Source organism: Lagopus muta, chromosome 11 (assembly GCF_023343835.1).
Source record: "Lagopus muta isolate bLagMut1 chromosome 11, bLagMut1 primary, whole genome shotgun sequence".
Classification (NCBI taxonomy): domain Eukaryota; kingdom Metazoa; phylum Chordata; class Aves; order Galliformes; family Phasianidae; genus Lagopus; species Lagopus muta.
The window spans coordinates 9,185,992-9,211,164 of NC_064443.1; the positions used below are offsets into that span (position 1 = coordinate 9,185,992).

At 46.3% G+C, this 25,173-nt stretch overlaps 1 protein-coding gene and 1 long non-coding RNA gene across 2 annotated transcripts; one reads left to right on the forward strand and one right to left on the reverse strand.

Moving 5' to 3' along the window:
* Positions 1-9,757: 9,757 nt before the first annotated feature.
* On the forward strand, positions 9,758-10,793 carry DNAJB8 (DnaJ heat shock protein family (Hsp40) member B8). The gene has a single exon (XM_048957342.1). It carries the CDS (start codon positions 10,033-10,035, stop codon positions 10,657-10,659), a length of 627 nt encoding a protein of 208 aa, XP_048813299.1. The 5' UTR covers positions 9,758-10,032; the 3' UTR covers positions 10,660-10,793.
* A 1,464-nt stretch (positions 10,794-12,257) lies between these two features.
* Positions 12,258-23,617, reverse strand: LOC125698686 (uncharacterized). Its single transcript, XR_007379270.1, has 8 exons — positions 23,555-23,617; positions 22,353-22,415; positions 21,074-21,129; positions 20,784-20,916; positions 19,919-19,988; positions 18,677-18,826; positions 12,981-13,067; positions 12,258-12,402 (listed from the first exon to the last, which is right to left on the reverse strand). It is a non-coding gene; the product is annotated as an uncharacterized LOC125698686 (long non-coding RNA).
* Between the last annotated feature and the right edge of the window lie 1,556 nt (positions 23,618-25,173).

The following is a 25,173-nucleotide window of genomic DNA, read 5'->3' on the forward strand; positions in this document are numbered from 1 at the left end:
GCCACTGCCAGCAAAATAAATATTCGGGCATATTTTTAGCATGGTCTCGTTCAGAGAGAATTTCTTTGTGTCCTTCTGAGGAGCTTGCCGGATCTTTCATCAGTTTGTTTTTCTCATTAGCCGGCATAAGCTTTGTTCTTATTTAATAAAGATTAGGATCTGCTGCCTCCAGCCCTCTCTTTTTGCTCCTCTGTCAGGCCCGTGGGGGCTCGGGCTGCAGCGACGCGTTTGATGTCGGCCACGGAAGTTGAAATGCGGGACAGAAGCTGGGGTTTGTTTCCCCCAAACACCCCCATGCTTGTTCAGCCCTTGTGTGTGCCCCACAGAAAGGCAGAGGCATGGCACAGTGATGGAAAGCTGCTGCCTGGGCATGGAGGTTTCTAGGTCTGCTGGTGCATGCTTTGCAGGGTGATCTGAGCTGCCAAGAGAGCATGGAAAGAGAACAGCGAGCTGACCTGTCCATATCCCTCACAAAACAGACATGACACAGATGGGAGCTGCTTCTTCCAGCCCTGGGGTCAGGGAGAGACAAAGGAGCTCCTATTCCTTTATATACAATCAGATTCTCCTTGTGAGCACGGGGAATAAAATAACTGCTTGCTTTTCTGGAGCTGACTCATTCCTTGAAAAGAGATGGGTTAAAATGACGGCAGTCATGAACCAGAATGAATGCAATGGACTCCCAGCAGAAGGCAGTGGCATCTCCTGAGCTCTGAAACCCCGATCCCAACTGACAGCCGCTGGGTTGGACCAGCACCACATCCTGCCAGTGTGTGAGGGGGCAAGGGGCTGGGCTGTCCCCATGGTACAAACTGCATTCCCCAGCTAGAGCTGCCACAGGTCACCTCCTAGTTATTTCCTTCACTGTCAATTGCATGGACCAGACAGGTCTCTTTGCTATGTGGCTTGGTTTGGTCATTTCCAGACCAAGATTGTATTTACCTCTTGAGAAATACTGTGGTTGTTTGTCTGCACTAACATGGATGAGGTCCACACATCTACTACTATTAATAGTGCTATTTATTAATGTAGTTTTACTTTCTTAGACATTTAATCAGAGAATGGCTTGGGTTGGAGGGGACCTCAAGGCTCATTTAGTTCCAACCCCCCTGCCGCAGGCAGAGTTGCCTACTGCTGGATCAAGCAATAAATCAGGTTTTTATTTCTTAAAAATGAAATAAAATCATTGAGCTCTTGCATGAGGAAGGCTCCCATTTCTAGCAAGAAACATATTTAGCATACGCGCGCTTCTGGAGGGATGCATAGCTCCACGGCCAATAACACTTATCGCTTCGCCTCACATGGGGAGATAAGGGCAAAGGCACGCAGGGCTGCGGGGCAGGAGCTGTTTGCCGAATGGGGCCTGGAAGGAATCCAGTCCCCACCCCAGTGCAGCCTTACCTGCGCCCAGGTGTGCGCCGGCGCCGGTCCCCGCGTGCTGTGCACCAATGCCAGCCGTCGGAGCTCGTGTCTCTGGGAGGGAGAGCAGAGAAGGCAGATTTTACACACAGTATTTCTTTTCTTTTCTTTAACAGTCACTGCTGTAAATGAACTCGCCCTCGCTGTATTTGTGTCACTTGCGTTTGCTGCCTGGGACAATGTGAGAGTGCAAGTTTTCCTGGCATGACTGCTCTTGGAAAATCAGCTTCAAATCCATATATGATAGTATTCATGGAAACCACAACTCTAATTCACATGCACTGATTTCCCTGCCAGAAAGCATGCTTCCATCCAACCCAGGGATAGAAACATCACCCTGTGACTTCCTTGCCCAATCACGACCAACTGATCCTCTTCAAAACTCAAATATTTTCCAGGGAATGTTTGCAACCCACAGTCTAAAAAAAGAAAATCTTCCCCACATTCATGCAGTGGCTCAGTGTCATAGCTGTATTCAAGGAAGATTCCTGATAGGTATTTCCCAAGCCAGACTACTCCTCTCCCAAAGAAAACAAAATGAAACAAAAAGCCTTGAGAATCAACTATTTTGGATACACAGATACTTCATTCAAAATTTCTTCCCTGTTTTCTCAAGTGCTTTACTCTGTGCTACAGAGATGTACACACAGCTCACTAGCACAGAGGGAAGGATTCGACCCTTGTAAGCCCATCCTTCCCAATACCAGTGAGAGATGCTCCCAGCCACTGCTGTGCTCGGTGCAATGGGACAGAGGCTGGAGAGGTGGAGGGAGAGCCCTCGCTGAAGATAAAATCTATTTCTGATGTCTATAAAAACCAAACCCGAATTCACAGTTAGTTCAATGTGAGCAGTGGATGCGGGGTAATGGAGAATGGAGTTATTTATTAATAGAAGGGCATTTCAATAGAGATCTGAGGAGGTGATATGGACCAAATGGAGGCATTTACAGAAATAATGCTCAGGAGGTTTTACCTGGTGTGCCCAGGTGTCTTAGCACTAGTCCTGGGGAGGGCCATCTCCCGTTCTCAGGAAAAGTGTTTTTGGGGGCTGCATAAAATGGCCTAAGTTGAAAAGGATCATCACAATGATTATCTAGTTTCAAACCCCCTGCCATAGGCAGGGTCACCAACCACTAGCCCATGCTGCCCAGACCCACATCCAGCCTGGCACTGAATGCATCCAGGGACGCAGCAGAGCTAGAAGAGCAAGTGTGGAGGGGAGATGTGTGTCGAGGAGTACGTTCTTGCTGTGCTTTTGGGGCAGTGGAGGAGCCCCACCTCCAAGACCTCCAAATCCACATTAGACTCCACTCCAATTCCTACTACTGTCTCCCACAAAACACAAAATTCACCTTCCTGAATTCCTCGCTTACTCCTTTATAACCAACACCTCTACCCTCACTTTGGCAGGGAAGCAGCACCACAATTCCCATCCATCTCTCCTTCACAGCCCCTTCTGGAGGGGCTCATTACCCATGCAAATAAATAACACTCCGACAGCCGATCCCCTCCCAGCACACACACACAATTCATGGGGGTCTTTGGGGAGCAGGGACAGCGGGAAGGGAGGAGCATGGTGCTGCGTGGCTGCATGTGGCAATCAAGCTTTCCCACCGCTGCATGTCCCTGGGGAGCAGCCCCTCTCCCGTTGGCAGAAGCTGCGTCTCTCCACTTTGCTAATCCCCCTCTGCTGCACCCCGACCCCTGGGAGCCCTGGGAACGCAGTGTTGGTCCACGCTGCCCCATCTCCCCTCTGCAAAATGGAGTGGGGAAGGAGGGGAAGGGGAAATGTGTTCTTCCTTAATTGATTTTTGGTGAAAAAGGCAGGCAAGCGCGACACAGTCACAATTAATTAGTTCCTGAGCTATTTGCAGTTATGAGCCACGTAAGATTAGTGGTCACTGTGACTGGGTGCTGGGAAGTGGAGGTAGGAGGAAGGTTGTAAAAATGTTTTTTTTTGATCCTCTTTAAAAAGCACAGAGAAAATAAAAAAGGAGACTTCATGGCTGTCTCCCCAGCGTACTGTGCACAGATCCAATCTGGACAGCCCAATTTATGGGGTGAAATGACTGTTTTGGCCCATCCTGCACTGCCCACAATGACCCAAACAAATGCTCTCTCCAGGTCCTCTGCTCACCCACTGTTGTCCCACCAAAGCAGGGGGACAACGCCAGCTCCCACACCCCAGTGAGTGACATCTGTATCCCCTCTTGTCCTTCTACCCAGGGAGGCTGTGGGAGAGGCTTTGAAAGCCCCACACAGGCTCAAGGGCTGTGATCCCAGTGAGAAGGGGAGCAAGGGTTGCCTGCTGCAACCTGATAACGCAGCAGCATCCCAAGGGGCGGCTGCAGCCGTGCTGCCCAGCCCAGGGGCACCCGCTGCCTTCAGAGATACAGCTATGCAGACATACTCCCATCTGGGTATTGATAAGCGTGCCTGTTTGTGCATAAACACAGCACAACATGCAGCCACATACCTCTGCATTCCTCTTCCCCTCCCTCACTTCTCCCTTCCCCCCCCCCTCCTTATTCCTTTATCTCCTTCTCATCTGCTCTTGCCTGTTAGTTACACAAACCTGCACTGCAGCAATGGGGGATGAATATTTGGGGTGAATCTGAAAAGTTTTCAAGAGTTTGGGTGGAAGAAAGCAAAAAGAGAAGGTCCCAAACCCAAACACTGCCAGACTGACTTCAGCCAGGGAAGCAGCACTGAGTCCATCCCCTCCACACTTACTGCATGCTGTCCAGTTCACCTGATGTTGTCCGTCTCTTCTTGCTCACACTGTGGTCACAAGCTCTGCTCCCAGCAGGATAGCAAGGTTGGCACTGAGTACTGCATTCTTACCTCTGATTCCATTACAGCTCACAGCCCAGTATCTGCATCCCTGGTGTGGACCAGACTAATTCTAGAGGCAGAATGTTTTCTAACTCTCCATCATTCCTGGAAAAACAATAAAGGAAAAGACATAGTGGCCAAGTCTTAATGCCTAAGCAAGTTATTAAAGGAAATCTGTACTGGACAAACTCAATGACAATCACGACCCAGCTGTAGAAACCCCTCACAATTCACCCCAAAAGTATTGTGGCATGTTCACCACTCCTCCACAGAGCCCTCCTCATCCCTCTGCTCTCAGAGGTCACCCAGCTCCATGAAAGGGGACACAAGTAGAATAAGCAAAAAACTGGTAGAAGAACCTGTGGATTAGTAGAAACGTTCATCTTTCCCATTCTGGCAGCTCAAACAGGTAATGTTGCTTCAATAGATTCCAGGGAGGGGTGACTACCCCTCCAGAAGGACTCTTTAGAGAACTTGGGTTTGAGCACAGGGCAGCATGTGAGCCCAAGGCAGCATGGCTGCACTGCTCACTGGCTCTCTGGAATGGAGTTGTATACTGAATTTATGAGCTCTTAAGTCATCACATTTACAATTTATATTCTCCAGTCTTTTAATCTCAGCAATAAACTTGGACTAAACCTTTGCTGAGGCAGTGTGGAAATTTCACTGTTCCCGGCAGCCTCGTTTATGAGTCCACAGGCAGGACCAGAACTTAAACTTGTCTCCTGACATCTTCATTGTGGGGTCAACTCCACTTCCCCACTCCCAGAAACAGTTGCAACACATTGGCAAATAGTGGGGGGTGAATGCTAGCAATGATCTCCTATGATCTCCCCTTCTAGAGGAGGATGCTGCTTCCCTTAATGAGGTGCACCAGTTTTATGTGCACACAGCAAACTAAATATTGTAGGACTCTGGACCTTGCCATCCCCTGCAAACCAGCCTCAGAGGTGCATTTTTACTCTCCTAGAGTTGCTTTACTTCAGCAGAAGAACCATCTTCAGAGGGTTTCCTGCTGGAGTGGTGGCTTTTGACAGGAACCGGTCTCCAAAGTGGGCATCTCCTCTGCAAACCTAAAATTGAGATGGAATTGGCAATGGTAAAGCTACTAAGGGAGGCAGGCCCTCCCTGCTTTCACAAACCCCATGCTTTCAGAAGAGGGTGGCATCATTTCTGCAGAATGCTTCAGTGGCCTCAAATAACACACTGAACTGTCAGGCACAAACCCAAGCGATGGCGTGAGCCAGCTCTGAAATAATGAGAAGCTGATCTACAGCTTTTCCCCTCTGGTTTATTAAATGAATGCTCCACATGCCACTTCCCACTGACTGGAGACAGAGCAAAAATCCCAGGACAGTAACTCATCATCCTTTCTTCCCCTGAGAAGATTCAAGGCTGTAGCTATGTATGGATGTTGCAAAGTGATAAAGTTGCTGCGGCTTCGCGAGTTACCACGCACCGCCTGAGCTGCGCTGCCTGACCGCGCACACGCTGCCGGCTCCCTGCGACTGGGTGGTAAAACATGTTCACTCACGATGGGGCTGGAGCAGGTACACCGGCAGCGGGCTCCAGATAAGCACGCTCTGTTGATAAGCAGCGCCTCATTAGGCCCCGGGACTCAACCGCTTGCAGAGCAATCCTTGGCCCAGATGTTCCTCTTCTTTTCAAGTCGTAGGCTTCAGTCACGGAACTGGCAGTGGGACGGCGCTCTGGGAAAGCGGTCAATATCGAATTAATCCTTGTATGTAGAATGGAGAGGAAGAAGAGTCCAGGTCTGTGCCAGAGAGAAGGAATAGAGAAGGATCAGCCAACTGTATTGCTGAGTACAGCCTCAGCAGAGCCGTGCCTGGGTGAGGACGTTGCAGATGACATGTGGAGATGACCGAGGCAGTGAAACTGGAGTGCTCTGAATTCTCCTGGGATCAGAGTCCCTGGAGAGAAGTTACATCACCGTTTGTGCTTTCCAAGACTGGAGCAAGGTCTTGCCCTGGGCATGATCAAACGTAAAAAACATGCCAGGCCCCTTGACTCCAGTAAGCAGGACCAGACCTTCTCTTTGGCTTCATACCTCAAAAAAATAGTGTTTCTTTGGAGGTTCTGCTCCTTGCCACCACCTAGAAGCCGAGTGCCCTCTTGCCTGAACCATGGTTTGGCCTCAAGGCTCAGGAAACTGAATCCAGACACAGCTCTCCAGGACCTATTCCAGCTCCATCTTCCATCTTCCATCCCACCATAAGCATCTGCATTGAGGGGACACATTTTCTACTTATTTTCAATCCTCATGCTGAAGGCAAGCAGGACACTCTGCCATCCAACAGGAGGTCAGGCTTATATGCTCATCTGTAGTTGTCTTTGAGATCACGGCTTGGGGAGCAAGCAGGGGACAAGCACAGATGCCTTAAGGGAAAGCATCCGATGACAGCTTGAGTGGTGGGACAAAGTGTGATGTGTGTTTGTTTAGATAGCCAAAGGACTTGGAACAAATGTCTGTGGCTCATGTTTTAGATAAAAGGAACCCAGACTTGTCAAGGTATCAGGGGGGATGGTGAGAAAATGCTTATCAAGAATCCCTTGGCCCCCAGACCCTTTTATAATAGAATCAACTATAATACAAGGAACAATAACAACAGAAGAAAGTTTTCACATCTCAGAGATGCTCACTTCTTTCTGAACCAGGATATTTTTGGGATGCCAGTGGCAAGATCGGTGATAGGGGCTACAAATCTGGGGTTACCTGTGGTCCATGAACCAAAATCTTGGGGCGTTTTGCCCCTGAGTGCCCTGTGTTTTGCTCCTCGTCTCCCACCTGACCCACCACTGCTGCTCGGCTGGGAGGGAAGAGTGGGACATGGTGGTGCCAAGGGGACAGGGACTGCCACATCCGCATCCATCTGGCATACTGAAGCAGAGACTGAAGGAAAAGGAAGGAGGGGGTGGGTAAAAGAGAAAATCCCAAAGATCCTCGGATAATAAGCACCATTAAGGTTAGTCTGTCTCATGATTGTTTCTTATTAAAAAGAGACTGTACTTTATCTGTGCAGGATATGCTGTTTGGATGAGGGAATTAGCAGAGTGACTGCCTCCATATCATCTAATTAGCAAAAATGTTGATAAGCAGATACAATCACATATGATTAGGATCCTTTTAAAAAGCCACTCCATTAATTAAATAGACAGAAAGGCCGCCTCCAGCCCTCGCGTGCCACTGATTAGAATACAAATATTTACACTAATCTCACCTCCATCAGCCATGGGACACTTTTGAGTATTTTTAGTGACATCAGATTACTATTGATTTCCATCCCCAATGTCAGACCATTTTGTTAGTATCTGAAAGTGCTGCCTTCAGTTTCGGATGCTTTAAATCATGTTAAGGGTTTATCTTAATGACGCTGCTGATAACCACTGTTCAGGTCACTCGTACTTTCTCTTCAAAGAACACAGTCTGGGCTGGTTTTTATTGTTTGTACTTGAGATTTGAGATACGAAAAACATTTCTCATTTCAAAGCCTTGGTTTCTAGGGATGGGGCTGCCAGGCTAGTTTGGGTCTAGTTACTTGCAGTGTGCATGCCTCTCCCATTTTCCTTTCTCCCCATCTCTCCTCGACCCTTTCTTTTTTCCTTGCAAACCCTTCTGGCTCACAACAGTGGTCTCTGTTGAATGGCTGCTAATCTCTGATGCCTGCCTGCTGCAGGCAGCAGACAAACAGGCAGTGAGTGTCCCCCGCTACAGGATGACAGGAGAAAAACACTCCCTATGTTTTAGATGGGTAGGGCACACTAAATCCAGGACAGATAATCTACTGCGCCAGCAAGTCTGTGATAGGCACTCTGCAGCAAAAGCAAGTCCTGGAGGAGATGCTTTGCAGAGACAGCCCAAGGCAGGGCCACCTCCTTCCTTCCGTGCGCAGCAGATAACAAGCCTGGGAGCTTCCAATAGGGCTCTTTCACCTGTTTCTGACATCCCATTTTCACTTCTGGGTAGCAGAGAGCAGGAACAGCAATTGCTCCTGAAGTTTCTGCCAAGCATCTACAAAGAGGTCACAGTGGCAGAGGATAGGAGAATGCTGCACCTTTTGGTGGCTTGTGGGTGGGAAGCTTGGATCATCCTCAAGTCCAGTGTACAGTCGGCCGCCAGACCAGCACTGCACTCCTTAATGGCAGCCTCTATCACAGGGCCAGAATACAGTGAGTACCTCCATAGTGCTGCCTCATCACTGACCAAAGAGGAAACCAGCCCAACAAAGCCCTTCCTCAGTGCCCATCATCTCCAGCACTTTTCTTTCCTCCTTCACCAAACTGCTTTCTACAAGCTGACATGGCTTCTTCTTGCCATCATTGCTCCACACTTACAATGTGTGTTGAGCAGCAGTGGGCTCATGTGCTGTGCATACACTCTTTGGTATGATCAGCTGTTTACTCTTTCCCAAAGTGTGGGATAATGGAAATGAGGGCAGTGATCTGCAACCCACACTGCCATTAGTAGGTGTTTATGACAGGGTTACAGACAGCTGAGTTCTCATTGTTGGCACTTCCTTGGAGACCTCCTTCATGCAATGATTCCCTGCAAAGATATTGCATTTCCCACAGGAATGACAAAACCAGGGAATAGAAACAGATGCAGGAAAACCTCACACTGGATCAGGGAGTTCAGCTCCTCAGACTGAACTTGTCAGTATTGAGCTTATGCAGCATCCCTGCTGTACCTAGGCCAACTATCCCAAAGAGCACATAGAAAAGAAGCTAAGGTTGTTAATGAGCTTCATTCTGGACATTTATTTTGGTGCTATCATGGGAGCTAAGTTCTTGCAGAGGTATTAGGTTTGGGCATAAATATACATTGTGGTCATCTAATCATTATTTTAGGTGAAAAGGTCCACTTTGGGTTTAAAAATGGATACACAAGGAGGTTGTAGTAATTCACTACCTTCACTGTGTAGGATATGCAACACATTAGGAGTTTGAACTTGCTGGTGCCACCTTCCAACTGCTTTTCCTGAGAGTCTGAAGACCTCTGTACCATCAAATCTTTGTTTTCATGCAGGGTCTTACAGGATATGATGAAGCTGGTGTTGAACTTCCTCTTAATATCAAGAAAATTTCCCCGAGCATTTCACTCCAGAGCGTGTTTTCCAAACCCCTGATCACATCTTAGGGCTCTTTCCTGTGCCTTCTCCAACTTATCAGCACTCTCCCTGAGCTGTGAATGGCTCTAAACTACAAACAGCTTTCCTGTAGTTGCTGCTGTAGGGTAATAATGTCCTATAGAATTAACATGACCTGATGACATTACACTTCTCCAGACTGCACACAGATCTATACTCAGTATCTAAGAATCCCACTTTTGGGCAGGCAACACAAAAACTGATCTGACAAAGCCGTACATCAGAGATATGATATTACAGCTACGTTGGACAACTGCATCATGCACACAACCAACATTTAAGAACATAAGGCCAATGACAACCAACTCCACCCCAGAATGTGGTTTGATCACCTGAGCAACAATTGGCTGAAGGCGCTCTGAGGTCACAATCTCACGATCCGGGAACAGCAGGCTTCAAAAGGAACAATCCTGTAACACGGGACTCAGCTTCCTATGTGGTCCTGTAACACCGAAAGACAAAGCAGAGCAAGGGATGAACTGAGCCTGTCCCCAGGCAGTGCAGTGGCAGTGGGTGTCCAGGAGCCTCTGGGTGCAGGACATCTCCAGGCTTTGTATCTGTGGTGAGAGAGAGGTGCCAGGCTACTTCCAAGCAGTCTCAGCTCTCTCCCGAGATGGTGGATTATTACAAAATCCTTGAACTGCAAAAAAGTGCCTCCCAGGATGATATCAGGAAATCCTACCACAGACTGGCACTAAAATGGCATCCTGATAAGAATCTCACCAACAAGGAGGAAGCCGAAAATAAATTCAAAGCTGTCACTGAGGCATACAAAATTTTGTCTGACCCTCAGAAACGATCACGCTATGACAGATCTGTCAAGGAGAGCCGATCCCATATAGGAAGAAGAGCCACGGGGGACCATAACAACTTCTTTGATATCGCTTACATATTCCAAGACCCCGAAAATATCTTTAGGGAAGTCTTTGGAGGGATGGATCTCTTCAACAACATCAGAAACAGTGGAAGAGGAAGCAGCTCCAGTTTGTATTCTGGATTGATGCAGTCCTTTATGCCATTTACTTCATTCGGTCACAGTGGGCAGACCATCTTCTCCTTCGTTGAGGAAACAGCTGGGCCGCGTAGTTTCAGATCAGTCTTAACCTCTACTGAAGTGGTCAATGGCAAGAGGATCACCACCAGGAAAATCATTGAAAATGGGCAGGAGAAGATAGAAATTGAAGAAGACGGCCGGTTGAGGTCTGTGTCAGTAAATGGAAAAGACCAGCTGAAGCTGTAATGTCCCCCAGCACACACATCAGATGCAAGCTGTGGGACATGCTCTCATTGCTCAACGAATGGAATCTACTGTGAGCAGTGTTAATAAAAGCTGAGTTCGTGGCACAACTGATGTCAGCTTCTGAACAGCCTGGAACAAATTACTGACAGGTAGAGATAAGGAGTTATGCTAAACTAAGGAGAGGAACTATACCGATTTTATGTAAGGTGATATATAGTGTTTGTTCTGGAAATACATAGCAAATATACAGTAAATACACACAAGAGCTACCTTGCTTGTTTGTCAGAGGCCAAGTAAGTTAGTACAGCAAAAGGATAGTTGATGAACAGGTATGAGGGCTATATGACAAGCTGGAGGCTCTCCTCCCACCCCCTGAAATTGACCCTTTTTAAATGTCCGAGCCTGCTAGGCAGAAGAATAAAGGCTCTTGTCCAACTGTCATACACAGTCCTGAGGCTGAGTGAAGGGTGTCCAGCCTTTAGGCACCGGAATACAAGATATATTCATTGAAACATTTTTTGTACACTAGCAAGAAAGTAGGGGAGGTTCAGGGGTCATGAAGAGCCCTCTCCCCCCTCCTCTTTATCTAGTGAGGATGTATCAAGCTGTAGCCCAATATGTAGTAAGGAGAGGGATTGCCATGGGAAAAAACAAAGGGAGATTTTGGTGAGGAAAAGAAGGAAGAGAAAGCTGTTCCATAAAAGAAAATAGGGTATTCCTTGAAAATGCCCTGAAAACAATATCTGGAGATCCCTGCATAGTTTGGGGGCAGAAAACAAGCAGGCAGAAGGTGAATTTGGGTCTTGAACTGGGACAATCTATGGTTCCTTTCTGCTTAGAGTTGTTTAGACAAAGCCAGCTAAATTCAAACCATGAGCAAACAGAATCCAGGGGGCTGAATTTAGCTCCCTCTTTGTGCAAAGCTGAACATGGGGAGCTCGATGGTGCTTTACCATCCTCATTGTCTTGCTCACAGCTGCTAGAGCCAGCTTACAATGCATTTCTTGCACAGCCTGGCAGCATGCTGCTTTCGTCCTCCACTGAGCTGAGGAACGCGCTCCCCATGTTTCTGCCCCCCCCTCTTGTGCTGACATGAACCACAGAGCCTTGTTTCTTGCTTGGCCAGATCACCTTAGGCATTTAAAATCTCACAAGCTTTATTTTCAGTCCTACACTACATCCCCTTGAGTTTCCCAGCTTGCCCTGCCCACTGATGTCTCCCTGGAGGGTGGAACTGGTTTTCAGGGACATTTTCACTCTAATCCAGATTGCAATTGCTGCCTGCATTTGGGCAGGTCTTTGCATCTGTTTCCTCTGCAGTGAAATGGGAATAACAGGCTCCTGTGCTTTGAAGGAGACTGCAAAGCAGTGATACACATAAAGGTCTCCCAACGCTAAGTTAAATTAGCCAGAATACTGCAGCCACTTAACAGAAACGTTTTACTTCTGAAAGGAAAAACACAGCACAAATTGCTATCCTTTGCAAACTGATGCCATGCCCCGCTTGGAAAAGAAACAGAACAAAACTGAATTTGCTGTGTTAAGGCCTCTTAAGTTCCTGTGAGAATCCCTCTCCCATAAAAAAAGGATACAGCACTGAGAGGCAAGTGGATGCGTAAGGACTTGCTGGGTTTGTAGAAGGAAGCCAGCAGTGATGGGAGTAGGGACAGCCAGTGGTACAATCCCTGTCTGCTGCTGCTCCATGGTTTGGGAGCCAGAAGGAGCCCTGCAGACACTGGAGCCCTGGGGATTGCAAAGAATTTGTCGGTTTTACAAATTGGCAAAGATTATTATTTTGGGCAGAGCAAACACAATTACGTGTTTCTACCAATATTCTCTGTCTCACTACGTGAGATGGCCATTTGAATTTACCTTATGCTACTTTGGAGGAAGTTCAAGGGTTTATTAAAAAAGAAAAGCACATTTTGGATCGGAAACTGAAATGGTCTTTGATCAAAATAGCATGTTTTGAAATCTGGACCAGAGTTGAACAGCCCAGCCCCTAACATTTTCAGCTTGCTGGGCTAAAACTTTGCCTCAGTCTTGTCCCTAGTCTGATATTTTTGTGCATGTCCATCAAGATGTGCATAATCTGTGATCAATCTATACCTATCCCAGACCCAGTCTGCTTGGGATGTTATATCACTACTTAAGACAGCACCCAAGAGAGAGCACTTCCTTTTCCCATCCCTCACTCAGAACATTTCTATCACCTCTTGCAGCCACAGAGAGCTCCTGTAGCAGCTCTGGCAGCTGCACACACCAAAACTTGCTCTTTGGATTATGGGAACATGGATTGGGAAAAGACTCAGTTTGCTCACCCAGCAAGCGCTGGGTCCAGGAGGAATGCAGATCTTCGTCCACAGCTTCTTGTGCTCTGCAGGGCACATGGCAGCTCTCAGCACTTCCTGCAAGTAAAAGAGTGGAGATTAAGAAAATGATAAAAGAAAGGAAAAAAAAAAAAAAAAAAGGAGAGAGACAGCCCTAAATGGTAGGTGGTAAGAAAGCAGGTTGGACTGCACTTGCTATGGCCCACATTGCTGCAATAGCGAGAAATCTGCCAGGTGTGTGCCCAAACCACCTGTAGGAATGGGTTGTGCCTCTGTTACAAAAATAAATCTTAGCCAGTGTTGCCAATATGGCCTTGCAAGAAATCATTTGCTTGTGCAAAGGACAGTCTCTCCCAGAACTGCATTGTCCCTGTAAACAGCCATGTTTTGGGACTCTCCCTGGTGAGCTTGCACACACAGCTGGTCCACAACGAGGACCACAAGCTGTGACAGCAGAGCTCAGCTGGTAATGGGCTGGTTGAGAATGAGCTCTGCTTGAAAGCAGAGTATGGGGGCAGTTTGCAGTCTCCTGCTGTAGGACTGGAGCAATGGGAAGAGCACACATAGCAGAGGCAGCTCAAGTCCAGCCAGCAGCCTCTCGGAGAGGCTGAGTCATTATTTTATTAGCAGGCCCCACAACTACTTTAATGTGGGCTTAGACTGCAAAAACAAAAACATACATAAAAGCATTTGGAATTACTTCATAAAATACTAAATCACAATATTAACCAACTGACCTTTGCTCTATGCAGACCTGCTAATTTTAGCAATTACAGCCAACAACTTGAACATATCAAGTGGGCAACTGTTTAACAATAATGACATCTGCTTGGAAAATCCAATTATGTCTAAACATCTTTAAATCCCCACTAGGGGATACCTGCTTTCTTTTTGCAACTGTTAGTCTCTGCCTAATAGGATTTTAAACTCACAGCCTGCTGCACACTGCGGTGGCGGTGGCCCCTCTCCCTGGAGTGGCAACAACAGGACTGCGATCACATTAAGCGGGGAGTGAGTCTCTCTCCTCAGACAGTGATGGAAGTGGTTGGGTTTTCTGACAGCCTAATCTGATGGACGGGTGCATTAGCTGGATCCCTTCACTCTCATGTGCCCCCAGCACTGAGCTGGGCTCTGCAGCCGTCAGAGCCTTTTGTGGGGTCACCAAATGAGTTTTTCTCCTACAAGGTTTTGTCTCCTAGGCTGACTTCTGCTTCTCTCACTGTCTCTTTTCTCCCTTCCTCCCTCCTCTTATCCCCAGCTACTTAAATCCCCTTGCTGCTGTTTCTTGCTTTTCTTCTCCATAACAGGAACCCCTAAAGACAACAGCTATGCAGAGGCTTTTGCAGCTGTATTTTTGGCCTGAAGGTGGTTCTTGCCAAGAAGAGTGACGATAGACAAAACAGGGACCAGTAGAGAAGAGTGAGCATGAGACCACCCAACTCTCCAACAAAGTACCCCAATACAGAGCAGCATCATCCACCACAAAGCCAAAGGTCCATATTCAGCCTCCAGTTATGCTCTGCAGCCCCCTGATCTGGCAGCAGCTCCATGGCCCCACTCCTGATCACTCAGCACCCCAGGGCTGCAAAGCTATTGTCAGATATTTGAATCAAGATACAAGAACTGAATATTTCCGTCCCTTCTCCTCCCTCCCTGGCCAGCCTGGCTCTCTTCTGATGGAGCGTGCAACAAAATCACAATCACATGTTTGCAGCAGTAGGAGGCCATTGGCATGGAAGCGGCTGTGATGTCACTACAAACATTTCCACCCTATCCTATTTCTCCAGAACAGTCTCCGTTTTTATGACCCCATCCTGAGATCTGCAGGAAATCAAATTGTCCTGATGCTATTTTGAGCACTGGTGTCATGGCATCAATATATAATGATGCGGTGTCAAGCTGGAGAGGCTCGAGCGCGCTGCGGCGGTGTCACAGCCGGTTTGTTTTGTGCAGCTCCACGAGCCTGGATTGCAGCCCTGCAGATGCCAGGCTCGTGCTGGGACCGCTGGGGACATGCACGCCATGCTGATGGGATGGGCTCTGCGGGCAGGATGTAGAGCAGCGCTGACTCTCAGCCCTCTTGCAATTATTGGGGATCAGCAACTCAGGCACAGCAGTGCCGTGGGGCAGAGTGGTTCCTACAGGTGCCAGCCAGTGTGGTTGCAAAGTATTTGTGCAGGGCAATGGGGGATGGACAAGGGAAAGAGATTTGAGGGCAGACATTCACTAGCAAGGTAAGCCCAGGGCAAGAAGTCCAGCCATTTGGGTGGTGGCTGTCTGACCAATGCAAGAAGCAATGCCCAGCTTCCACAAACTCTAATCTAGGATTAACTTCTAAACAAAACGGAACTTAGGTTGAACATCCCCTGAGATTCAGTAAGAGGTTTAGATCTCATTCTGCTCGTAAAACTCTTCTCCCATACTCTCCAGCAACATGTGAGGCCCTCCAGGCTGGAGCACTCCCCTGAGCCTGCATCTCATAGGGAAGGATCCGGCCCTGAGATATCTCCTGGCAATTTAGGTGCAGCAGCATCTCTACCTGACTTATCTCCTACACCCAAATCTTATCTGCTCCCCAACGAACATCAGATGTAATACAAGGCATACACAAAATGTTCCTGAATTGAGCTCTCCAGCAGAAGCAACATCTGCAGCAAAATTTTATCTGTTGGCCAGAAGGCTTATCCTGGAAGAACTTGAGACAGCCTGCAGAGTCCCCTGAAGCACAGCAGGAAAAGGCACTGGTTGGACTGAAAAAGCAGTGGGCGGGATGTGGTGGTGGCCCAGAGCTCCTAGCAAGCAGGAGTGCACGGAGTACTTATCAGGAAGAAGTGGGAAGACCTCAATTACTTCTCTTGACAGGATAGTCCCATATATGCAGAGATGCTGCAGATCAGAAGGGCACAGATTTGAATCCTACGTTAAGATCAGAGCTCTTCCAGGAGATGCATCTTTTGCTCATGTGTAGTTGCTCTCCACAGTACCAGAAAATGTGCATGCTGCAACCCCAGAAAGAAAAAGCACTTTGTTTCTGATGAAACTCCTCCAAGACTGGATGTGGCCCTTTATTTACCTTTAGTCATTACTACTGAACTCCCTTCCTCCACAAGAGCCAGCACTGAGACCAGACAACTGCTTTCTAAACTCCTGCGTGGGTAATTGGAGATAGCAGCCCGGCGACTCACGGCCCGAGACACCACGTCAGTTCCCACGAAATGGCTGGGCCATTAGTCATCTCCTCTCTGCAGCTTTCATTTTCAAGCCCTCCTTTATCTTTGGCTATGATTAGCACTCAATTGCGTTCACCTTTGGTCACCCTCCAGAAGGCACCAGGCAAAAGAGCTCACGGGTCTTGAATACCACCCACTTCTGAAGCGTTCAAGAAAGTTCCTTACTGTTTGACTCTGGTATCTGCTTTCCCATCTTCCATGGAGCTATGCCCTGTAACTTTCTCTTCGTGGCTGGCAACAGCTTTGCACCCTTCCTTCCCCAGGCTCAGACCTCCCTGGTGCCATTTCAGACAGCTCCTCACTTTCCCATGCCCTTGATCACTCAACATCTTGGCTCGCTGATGCCATCCGCCCTCTCCAGCTGCTCCACTTCCCCGTGTTATCCTGAATTCCCCTCGCCTCCCTCCTCCACTGCCCTCCAGGAGCTGCTTGCTAATGCTTTTCTCCCCACTTGGGATGCCGCACCCCATTAATAAATAGTTGCTCCAGTGGCTCAGCTGAGAATCCGGCCTGTCCCCACCACCCATGACAGGAGGAAAATTCTCAACAGTGTTTAAACAGCGACAGGATTAGGCCCAGCAGCTCCGGTGACATCAATGTTACAGAGACAAACACACTGCTGTGGTCAGAGTGAGGAGCCCATATGGGGTGATAACATTAAAAAAAAAAAAAAAAAAAATCTTATACATTTTTTTAAAGTTTTATTATTCCCTCTCTTGTGGTTCCTTCTGCTCCCGGAATGAACGGGGGGTTTTATTGCTGGGGTTAAAAAACACGAATTTGCATTACATCCTGGCTCCCGCTGTAATACTTCAGTCTTGTTTCTCTCTCGTCCCCTCTCCAGAACAACTGATGCTATCACAGCCTGATTTAATTTCAAAGACGGATTGTGATTTGGCAGTCGGGGGAAAAAAAAAAAAGCCAAGCTAATCAAAAGTCACCATCTGCTGCGTTGCCATGGGGATATTCCTCCCCAATAAATGTGCTCTTTGCCAAAATCACAGATAACAGCACTATAAAGGGTGGGAGGTGGAGGGGGGGAATCAAAGAAAGAAGTTCCGACACTAGGGGGGAAAAGCGAAAGAGAGAGGAAGGAGGGAAAAACAAGGGACAGAAGAAGTCGGAGAGAAAGGAGGATGGACTACTGAGAGAAAACGACAAATGGACCAACTAGGGAGAAGGAGGAGGAAAGCAGGAACTCACCAGCATCAGGGTGACAAAGTGGTGGAGGGAGACAGACAAGTGGAAATGGGGAAGGAGAAGAAACACCTCGAGACACTGTGCTGCGTAAGATGCCCACGCTGGGCACCGGGCAAGGCTGCTACCCAGAGAGAAATGGGGTCACCTAACCTGGAATGAGTAAAAGCTGTCAGATTTCAGGTCGCAATGTGCTGGCTGCCCCCTGACCCTGTTTAGAGCCTGCATGTGTGTGTTGAATGCCCCTATTAACCCCCAGCAGCTAACGGAGATATGGGAGACGTCCTGCTCTCCTCCCCAGCCTAAGCGGGAGCTAAGCAAAGGGGTCACTTAGCACCCAGCAAGGAGGATGGGATGAATTATTCACTACAGTGGCATCACCGGTCTTTTTCTTCTCCCCTACTGGAGGATAAACCCAGAACAGATCACAGGTTGTGTGAATTCTTTGCTAAAAAAAAAAAAAAAAAAGCAAATGGAATGACTTCTGCATGAACTTGTTTTGCAATTCAGCTCCAGAGCTGATAAGAAACGGTCGCTGTGTGTTAACTGTAGGAGCACAACACCACGCTGCCCATCTCCAACAGGAAAAATTTATGATCGGCTCTTCCCTCTGCTCCCACCTCCTCCTCACTTCAAGAGGTAGTGTAACAATCACACGCCTCAAAAACTGCATTGGATGTTTGTGTAAGCACTTCAGAGCACTGGGGTCACGTGTGCATCCTTCTCTGCAAAACTGTGTAAATGTTTTCTTTTGAAGGAAAGTAAAGAACCTGACATTGCATGATTCCAGGAACTGGGGTTTGAGAGTATACACTATAGAATCATAGAATCATCCAGGTCAGAAAAGACCACTAAGATCATCCATTAACCCAACCCCACTGTGCCCACTAAAGCATGTCACTCAGAGCACATGTCCCACATGAGCATCAACGCTTGTTGAACCTACATGCATGGAAAGAAGTGGGGAGTTGGGGTGAGTTCATTTAAAAAATAGAATGGGAGCTGTTAAGTACTATTTTTCAGAGTGGATTACTGAAGACTAAAGTCATTGGGTCTTCTGAGCTCAGGTGGCCTCGCCTGTGTGAACGGAGACAGCAGCATTGTCACTGCACTAGACCCAGTCCTCCCTAACGCCCCTGTTTCCAGGAGCCCTTAAACACCTCTCTCAAAGATGCAACATCTGGGCAAGCAGAGATGACAAACAGTAACAAGGTTGCCCCAGACTCTGTGCCTTCCCTCCATTGGTGTGGTGGTACTCACCCAGGGTGGTGCTACCAGATCTCAAACCTCTTTGTCCTTGTGTTCTCCATGGGTGCAGGATCATGCCCCTGGGGTTGTCCTCCATGTGGGATGGCTCTATTGCTCGGGACAAAGATAGGTCCAGACACGTCACTCTCCCCAGAAGGTTCCCTGTGCAGGAAAAATAGAAGAAATTAAATGAAAGAACTTTAAAGACAGAAGAGAGAAGATAATAGTTTGAGAACTGGGGAATTTGGATTAAAACAAACATACACAAAACCAAGTGAAATAAAAGGGAAAAACTCAAGTAATGCAAATGGGAGAAGGAAGAAATCCCTCAAGAACAGTGAGAGACAGGCAGGAAATGGAGCAAAACTTCTGAATGGCATAAGCATCAGTTGCACAAACACCCCACAGTAAATTGGATGGGAGAACCGAATGGCAGATTGATGGAGCTAAGAAAGCCTCTGGGAGGAATATCCCTTTGAAAGCAACCTGAGAGATGAAAAGCTGGAACCCAGCTCCACTGCACGAGGGCTTGGTCCCAGATCAGCTCCTTGGAGTGACAGGAGCAATGGGGATAAAGACACCAGCACAGCAAAGGGCTAAACCAAGCAGAACAGCAAGAACAGCCCTCATCTCCTGCCTCCCCACTTCTCTCTTTGCAGTGCAGGAGGGAGGGTGTCTTCAGCAAGAGGAGTGACAAAAATGAGGAAGCAATGGAGATTTGTTTAAAATTAGCAAATTTTGTTAAACAAAATATTTTCCTATTCAGCCAGCCTCTCACTACTTTTCCTCACCCCCACCCCGCCCCTAAATTAAACAGCAAATTATACTTATCAAAGAAGAGAAGGTAAAGAGAAATCTGAAAGGCTGTGAGAAACCTTTAATTATTAGTATAGTGGCATGAAAAGCTGTTGAGCCCCTTAGAAACGTACATGGCCAATTATCAAAAAATATAAGAGATGCAGAAAGAAAGGTTTGTCTAATAAGTATGAATCGCAGGGCCATTTAGAACATCAGTGTTAAAGCATTAGAGTTAAATGGAAAAGTAAAAAGGGGCTGATGGTTTTAACTATTTCACAGGAGGACAAGAGGTTGATACTGATAAGACAAGCAGTATAGTGAAGTTAATTATCTGTGGCCCTTGGTGCACAAAGCTTTTTGAGCTGGTGATTAATAGAGATAAACCATTCAAACTCCACATTTCTAAGGTGAATGAAGATGGCAGAGGAACCGCACAGCCCCAGCATACTAACTAACCTGCAGCAATGGAGGGTGCTGGTGGCTTCATTGCACCCCATCAGCTCCTATCCACCAGCAGCAGGGATGGCTGAAAGACATGGAGAAGGGGTGACCCAGCATCACCAGCACCTCTGGGTCTTCACACTGTTGGAGGTGTTGGGGGCAGCTCCCCCTTAATTAGTAAAAAAGAAAATACATTATGTTCTAGTGTTAGTTCTCAGAGTAAAGTAACCTGGGGGAGGAAACATCTGCAAGTATTTTATACCACGTTGATCAATGCCTATGTGAACTCCTTCCTGCACTGCATTAACCATTGGCCTCAGGCCTCCTTGCTGCTAGGTATGTGCAGAGGATCTCACCTTTATCTTCTCATCCCACTGCTCAACTCAGGTAGAGGCATGGCACATCCCTGGATCAGGGCTAATGGTTTGGGACACGGTTTAGTGAGCAATATAGGTGGAAGACGGACAGTTGGATTGGATGATCTTAGTGGTCTTTTCCAACTTTGATGATTCTATGACTCCAGAACTCACTGTGATAGATGGGTGGTGAAGGGTTAAAAGTGCTCAAAGAAAGCCCATGTCCTAGACATGAATTTTGTTTTACAATCACAGAGTACCGGCACAGATAATGGGAATAAATTAAGTGGTCTGGTGCTTTTGTGGGAGCTGGGAAGCAAAGATGTGAATGCAGAAGGATTGACTCAGCCCTTCATCTTTCTGAGACAGATTAATCAGGCACCATAAGGTTTATCATGCTCAAGTTGGACAGATAATACCTGAAAAATGGAAGGCTTGGATGGACAATCAAGAGGGACAGATCCTGATCTTACAAGACCTCCAGACCGAAGCTATTTAGAGGTGCTGCCAATATGAGTTCTAACCTCCACTCCAGAATTTGGATCAGACGTTTCTTCAAAACTTCTGGAACTGAAGAATTCCCCAACAACATCTGATGCTTCCTGCTGCTCCTGCTGGATGTTGCGAGTGCTGGGTGTCCTCTTCCAATGTTTCTGTCTAGAGCCCAACCAGAACAATGAATTTCAGAGACAGCAATGAAAATTAAAGAAATAAAAAAAATGGACTCAACTTCTGAGCTTCACAAATGATTTGGTGCTTAGGTTTGCAGTTCAACTTGAATTTTAGGATGACTTTGGGGTTGGCTGTTACTTACTCCAAAACGGTTCCCTTGTCCTTGATAAGTTTGGAAAGGCATCTCAACTTCAGCATCTGCAAACAAAAGAATCTTATATTTTTGGCCAAACTAAATTGAATAAATTTTGTGTTTGTTAATTGCATCCAGGCCAACCAAGTATGGGGCCAAGTTTCAGCCCAGTGGGATTTGCACATGGCCTGGATACAAGCTATTGTAAATGGGGATCCCTGAAGGAAAAGCTGACAGATGGTGATTCTAAAAATGTTTGTCAGAGCCAGCCTTTGTGACACATAAAACCCATAGCCAAGGGGGTCCCTGAGTTTGGAGATGGTTCTGAACTGCATGTAAGGCTGGGGACGTTTGTTGGTACTGGTGGAATTTACTGGACTGCTCTCATTGTTGGCCAAACCCATTTCTGTTAAATCCATACTCTCTAAGATCCACTCATTTGGATGAAACAAAAACTGGATCCATGCTGCACCTGGTTTTCCAAATGTATATTCCAAAACCACTCTGATTTCCATGTTATAGAGTGGGGCCAAAGATGAACACAGTTTATGCAAGCTACATGGAAATGCTCCTCAACCATTCCTACAAGTAGCGTTCCAATTTTGTGCCTCAGTATTCCAGTGATGGGATCAACACCAAGACGCATTGGCCCACCTCCTTATTAGTACCATTTTCTTCTAACTGAATGGTTGCATTTGAAATCTGGACTGGGAAAGGTCTCATGATACAGCACTAATGCTTCCTTCCCAGCCAAGAAAAGAGCAGCTTTCTAAAAAAAAAGTATTTCTGCATCACATTCCTCATCTCTATAACTCTAACCAAACTGCTAGACAAGCCCAGACATCCTGTTAGCCCCACCAACAACCGGACTAATCATTTGGATCAAATTATTTAGTTAATGAATTTTGTTTTCACCCTGCAAACAGCTAGTAAGGACTTTGCAATGGCTTTGGAAATCTTTTTTTTTTTTTTAATTTTCTGCAACTAATTTTTGTTACTGGCATCACTCATTGCAGCATTTGTCATCTGAAAAACAGGAATTACATCTTTCATCTAGCTTTAAATGAGTGTACCTGTCAGATGACTGTGTATACCTTGTTAGTCGATCAAAATTTTAGAGAAAGACACTAAAGGAAGCTTGAAACTGACCCCTAACCCAACCATTTTCTACCATTAGTTGCACATATCTGTTGCCAGCCGTATTCCCATATATACTCATCTGTATGTGTGCCAGGAAATTCATGGAAAGTCAATACAAACAGGAAACAGGCAGAGCAAACACATTTACCATAAGTTCATGTCAGATGGTTATTCCATGAAAATGCACGTTACATCTCTTACATCCCCATAACTGTAAAACAGAAAATACAAGAAACAAGAACTTACCTGAAAGATCCCCTCCACAGCAGTAAAAAAGCAAGGTTCACAAAATATTTCAGACAGTAAGATAAACTTTTTAAGGGAAAAAAAAAAATAAATACGAGAAATGGAACATTCAAATCTTTAAGCTCAAAGTCACATTAAACAAGAAAACAAATCTTTCTGTTAAATTTCTGATTTTGACATAAGGCTCTGTGTAATCCTTTGGTTGCTGTCACATTGTAAGACCTTGCAAAAAAACATATTTCCCAAAAATTACTTAGAATTCATCTCGGGAGGGGAGATATTCTTTCTCCAAGTAAAATAAAAAGATTTTCTAGAAGCTTAAGTTTTATTTAAACTTTTTTTTTTTTTTTCTGCACAAGACATCTACCTCAGAGTCTTTTACAAAGAATGCTGGATGTGTGCAGCCCTGCGGCAACGCTCACTGCTGAATTTGTGCCATGTGTGTTTGTGCAGGATCCGACCCTGCAGAAGAGAAGGACACCCCCAAGTTCAAGGAGATGCATTTAGACCAGAGCATTTTATTTGAAGCAAGGATTAATAAACACCATGATTTCGGCGGATTGGAAATGAAAATACTTGTAAAGGTAATAGGAAAGTGCTGGATGGAGCATCCAGCAGAGCCATTCTGCCCCAAATACCAAAGAGATTTTTATCAAGGATAACACAAGCCCTCCAAAAAAATCCAGTGTTGCAAGTTTGTTCCTATCTAGCTGACTGCCCGGTTATGCCCTGCGGGAAGGACACAGCTCCTGAGCAAACTCTTGCCTCACCTATCATTTTTTGGTGGGCTTGACTTGATCACACTATTGCAAAGGTCATTTATTAGCTCTTCTCCTTGCCCCAAGTACTTGCTCTGTTATGGCTGATGGCACTCCCCAGGCAGCCATGAAAAACATCCCAATCACCTTATGCCCCATTATGGGAAGGTCTTGCACTTCCACTGCCATATCTGGAGAGGAAATGATGTAACACAGTGGTGATGTTTCCACGAAGATAAAGCGTTGAGTAAGGTATACTAAGGCTGCTTCATGTTTCTGCTGTTTATCTCCCCTGCTAGCCATTCGTTAGGAATTTATGCATGGTCTTTAGTCACTGTTGACTCACCTTCTCTCAGCTGCCTTTAATCACTCTTCCTACAGCACAAGAAAGGTGAAGCTCCACTTGCAATGAGAGCAAACCTGGTTAGGAGAGCAAACTGGTTAGAAAAATTCTGCTGTGCCACCAGGTTCATCCTCCTCAGCAGGACTGTACACAACGGGACAGCCTTCATCTCCTTCTCCCACCTCTATTTTCTAATGACTTGTTATAGTAGTACAGCAGGGCAGCATTATGCAACAGGGGCTTTCCTGTTTTTCAAAACAGGACAGTCCCTGTCCCGAGCTACTAAAGCAGCCTAGTGAAACCCTCCCTAGGTGTGCTCCTGCTACCATAAAACCCAATGGTTCAAAGGAGTGACTTGCACACCCGAAGGGCAGGATCCAAGCACCCTGCCTCACATCAGGCTCTGTGCCTGCCCAGCACCTTCTGGGATGAAAGGCTTTCGGAGAACAATTCGTAGATGTTTTTAGAAGGGCCAGAATTATGGAATGTTGTAAATTAGCAAGCGAATAAAAGACACACAAAAAGCCCACTCTGCCACAAGGCCTTTGCAATGGATTTTTTTTTTCCGAGTTGTATTTTAGTGCAACTACTGATGATAACTCATTATAAAGCCCTAATAAATTTACTGAATGGCATTTTTTTTTAAACATAGAAATCATGTAGCCATATGCTTAAATCCACTTCTCACATAAGTACATTTAGGCACGTACATGGCATTTCCAGACTGCAGGTCTGAATTCAGACATGACAAAATACGAATGTGCATGTAACTGCAGAAAAGGATAGGCAGCTGGTAGGAAGAGGGAAGGTGGACATCAAACAGATTATACAGTCACTTCATGAAAACAGAGAGAATGATGAATTTTTACATATGAAGGAAAAGAAAGTCACAGCTCACTGGGATGTTTTACTGAAAAGAATAAAGATCTGCCATTTCTAAACATACTTTTCCCCATCTCGATGGAGGTGAGCACAACTGTTACACTGGGCAGGTTATAAAACACACAGATTGGAAAGATGTGGATCGCAGCACGAATGGTTTTCAAGTTAATGGTGGGTTTCAGGTTATAATAGAGATTCACTTAGCTGCTATTTGGAAAAGAGTTGATGGGATCACTTGAAACTATAATGACAAACATTTGATTATTTCTGAAGTACCTAAAGACAAATTATTTTTTGCTTCAGGTCTCCATTTTCTGTGATGACATTAGAATGATCAAATTTCTCGTATTTCACTGTTGCTAAAAACCAAAGCATCTTCTCAGTTTGTAATAAAGCTAATTTGCTTCTTGATGCAACACCATGAGCTTGCATCGAATCACACAGAATGGATGAATTTGATCATATCTGCACGGCACTCCTTACCATTCCCTTTCTCACATGTTCTCATAAACACTGTTTTACCTACACGTATGCAAAGAACATACGCTTGCCTACCCAAACCAGGTAGGTGGCTGGTTGAATTCTAATAGGTTCTGCTTGCAAAGTTTTCCCATAAGATCAGGCAACGCATTTCAAAATAAGAGACAAAAGTAGAGACAAAGGAGAGAGAGAAAAACCAGCGCTGCTGAATGTATATGGAGCCTGGACTACCTCATTTCTGTGTGTTGAAACTAATTTGT

Bases quoted from the DNA above. Each gene is read 5' to 3' on its own strand.
- DNAJB8 (XM_048957342.1), top strand. From the start codon at position 10,033: ATGGTGGATTATTACAAAATCCTTGAACTGCAAAAAAGTGCCTCCCAG.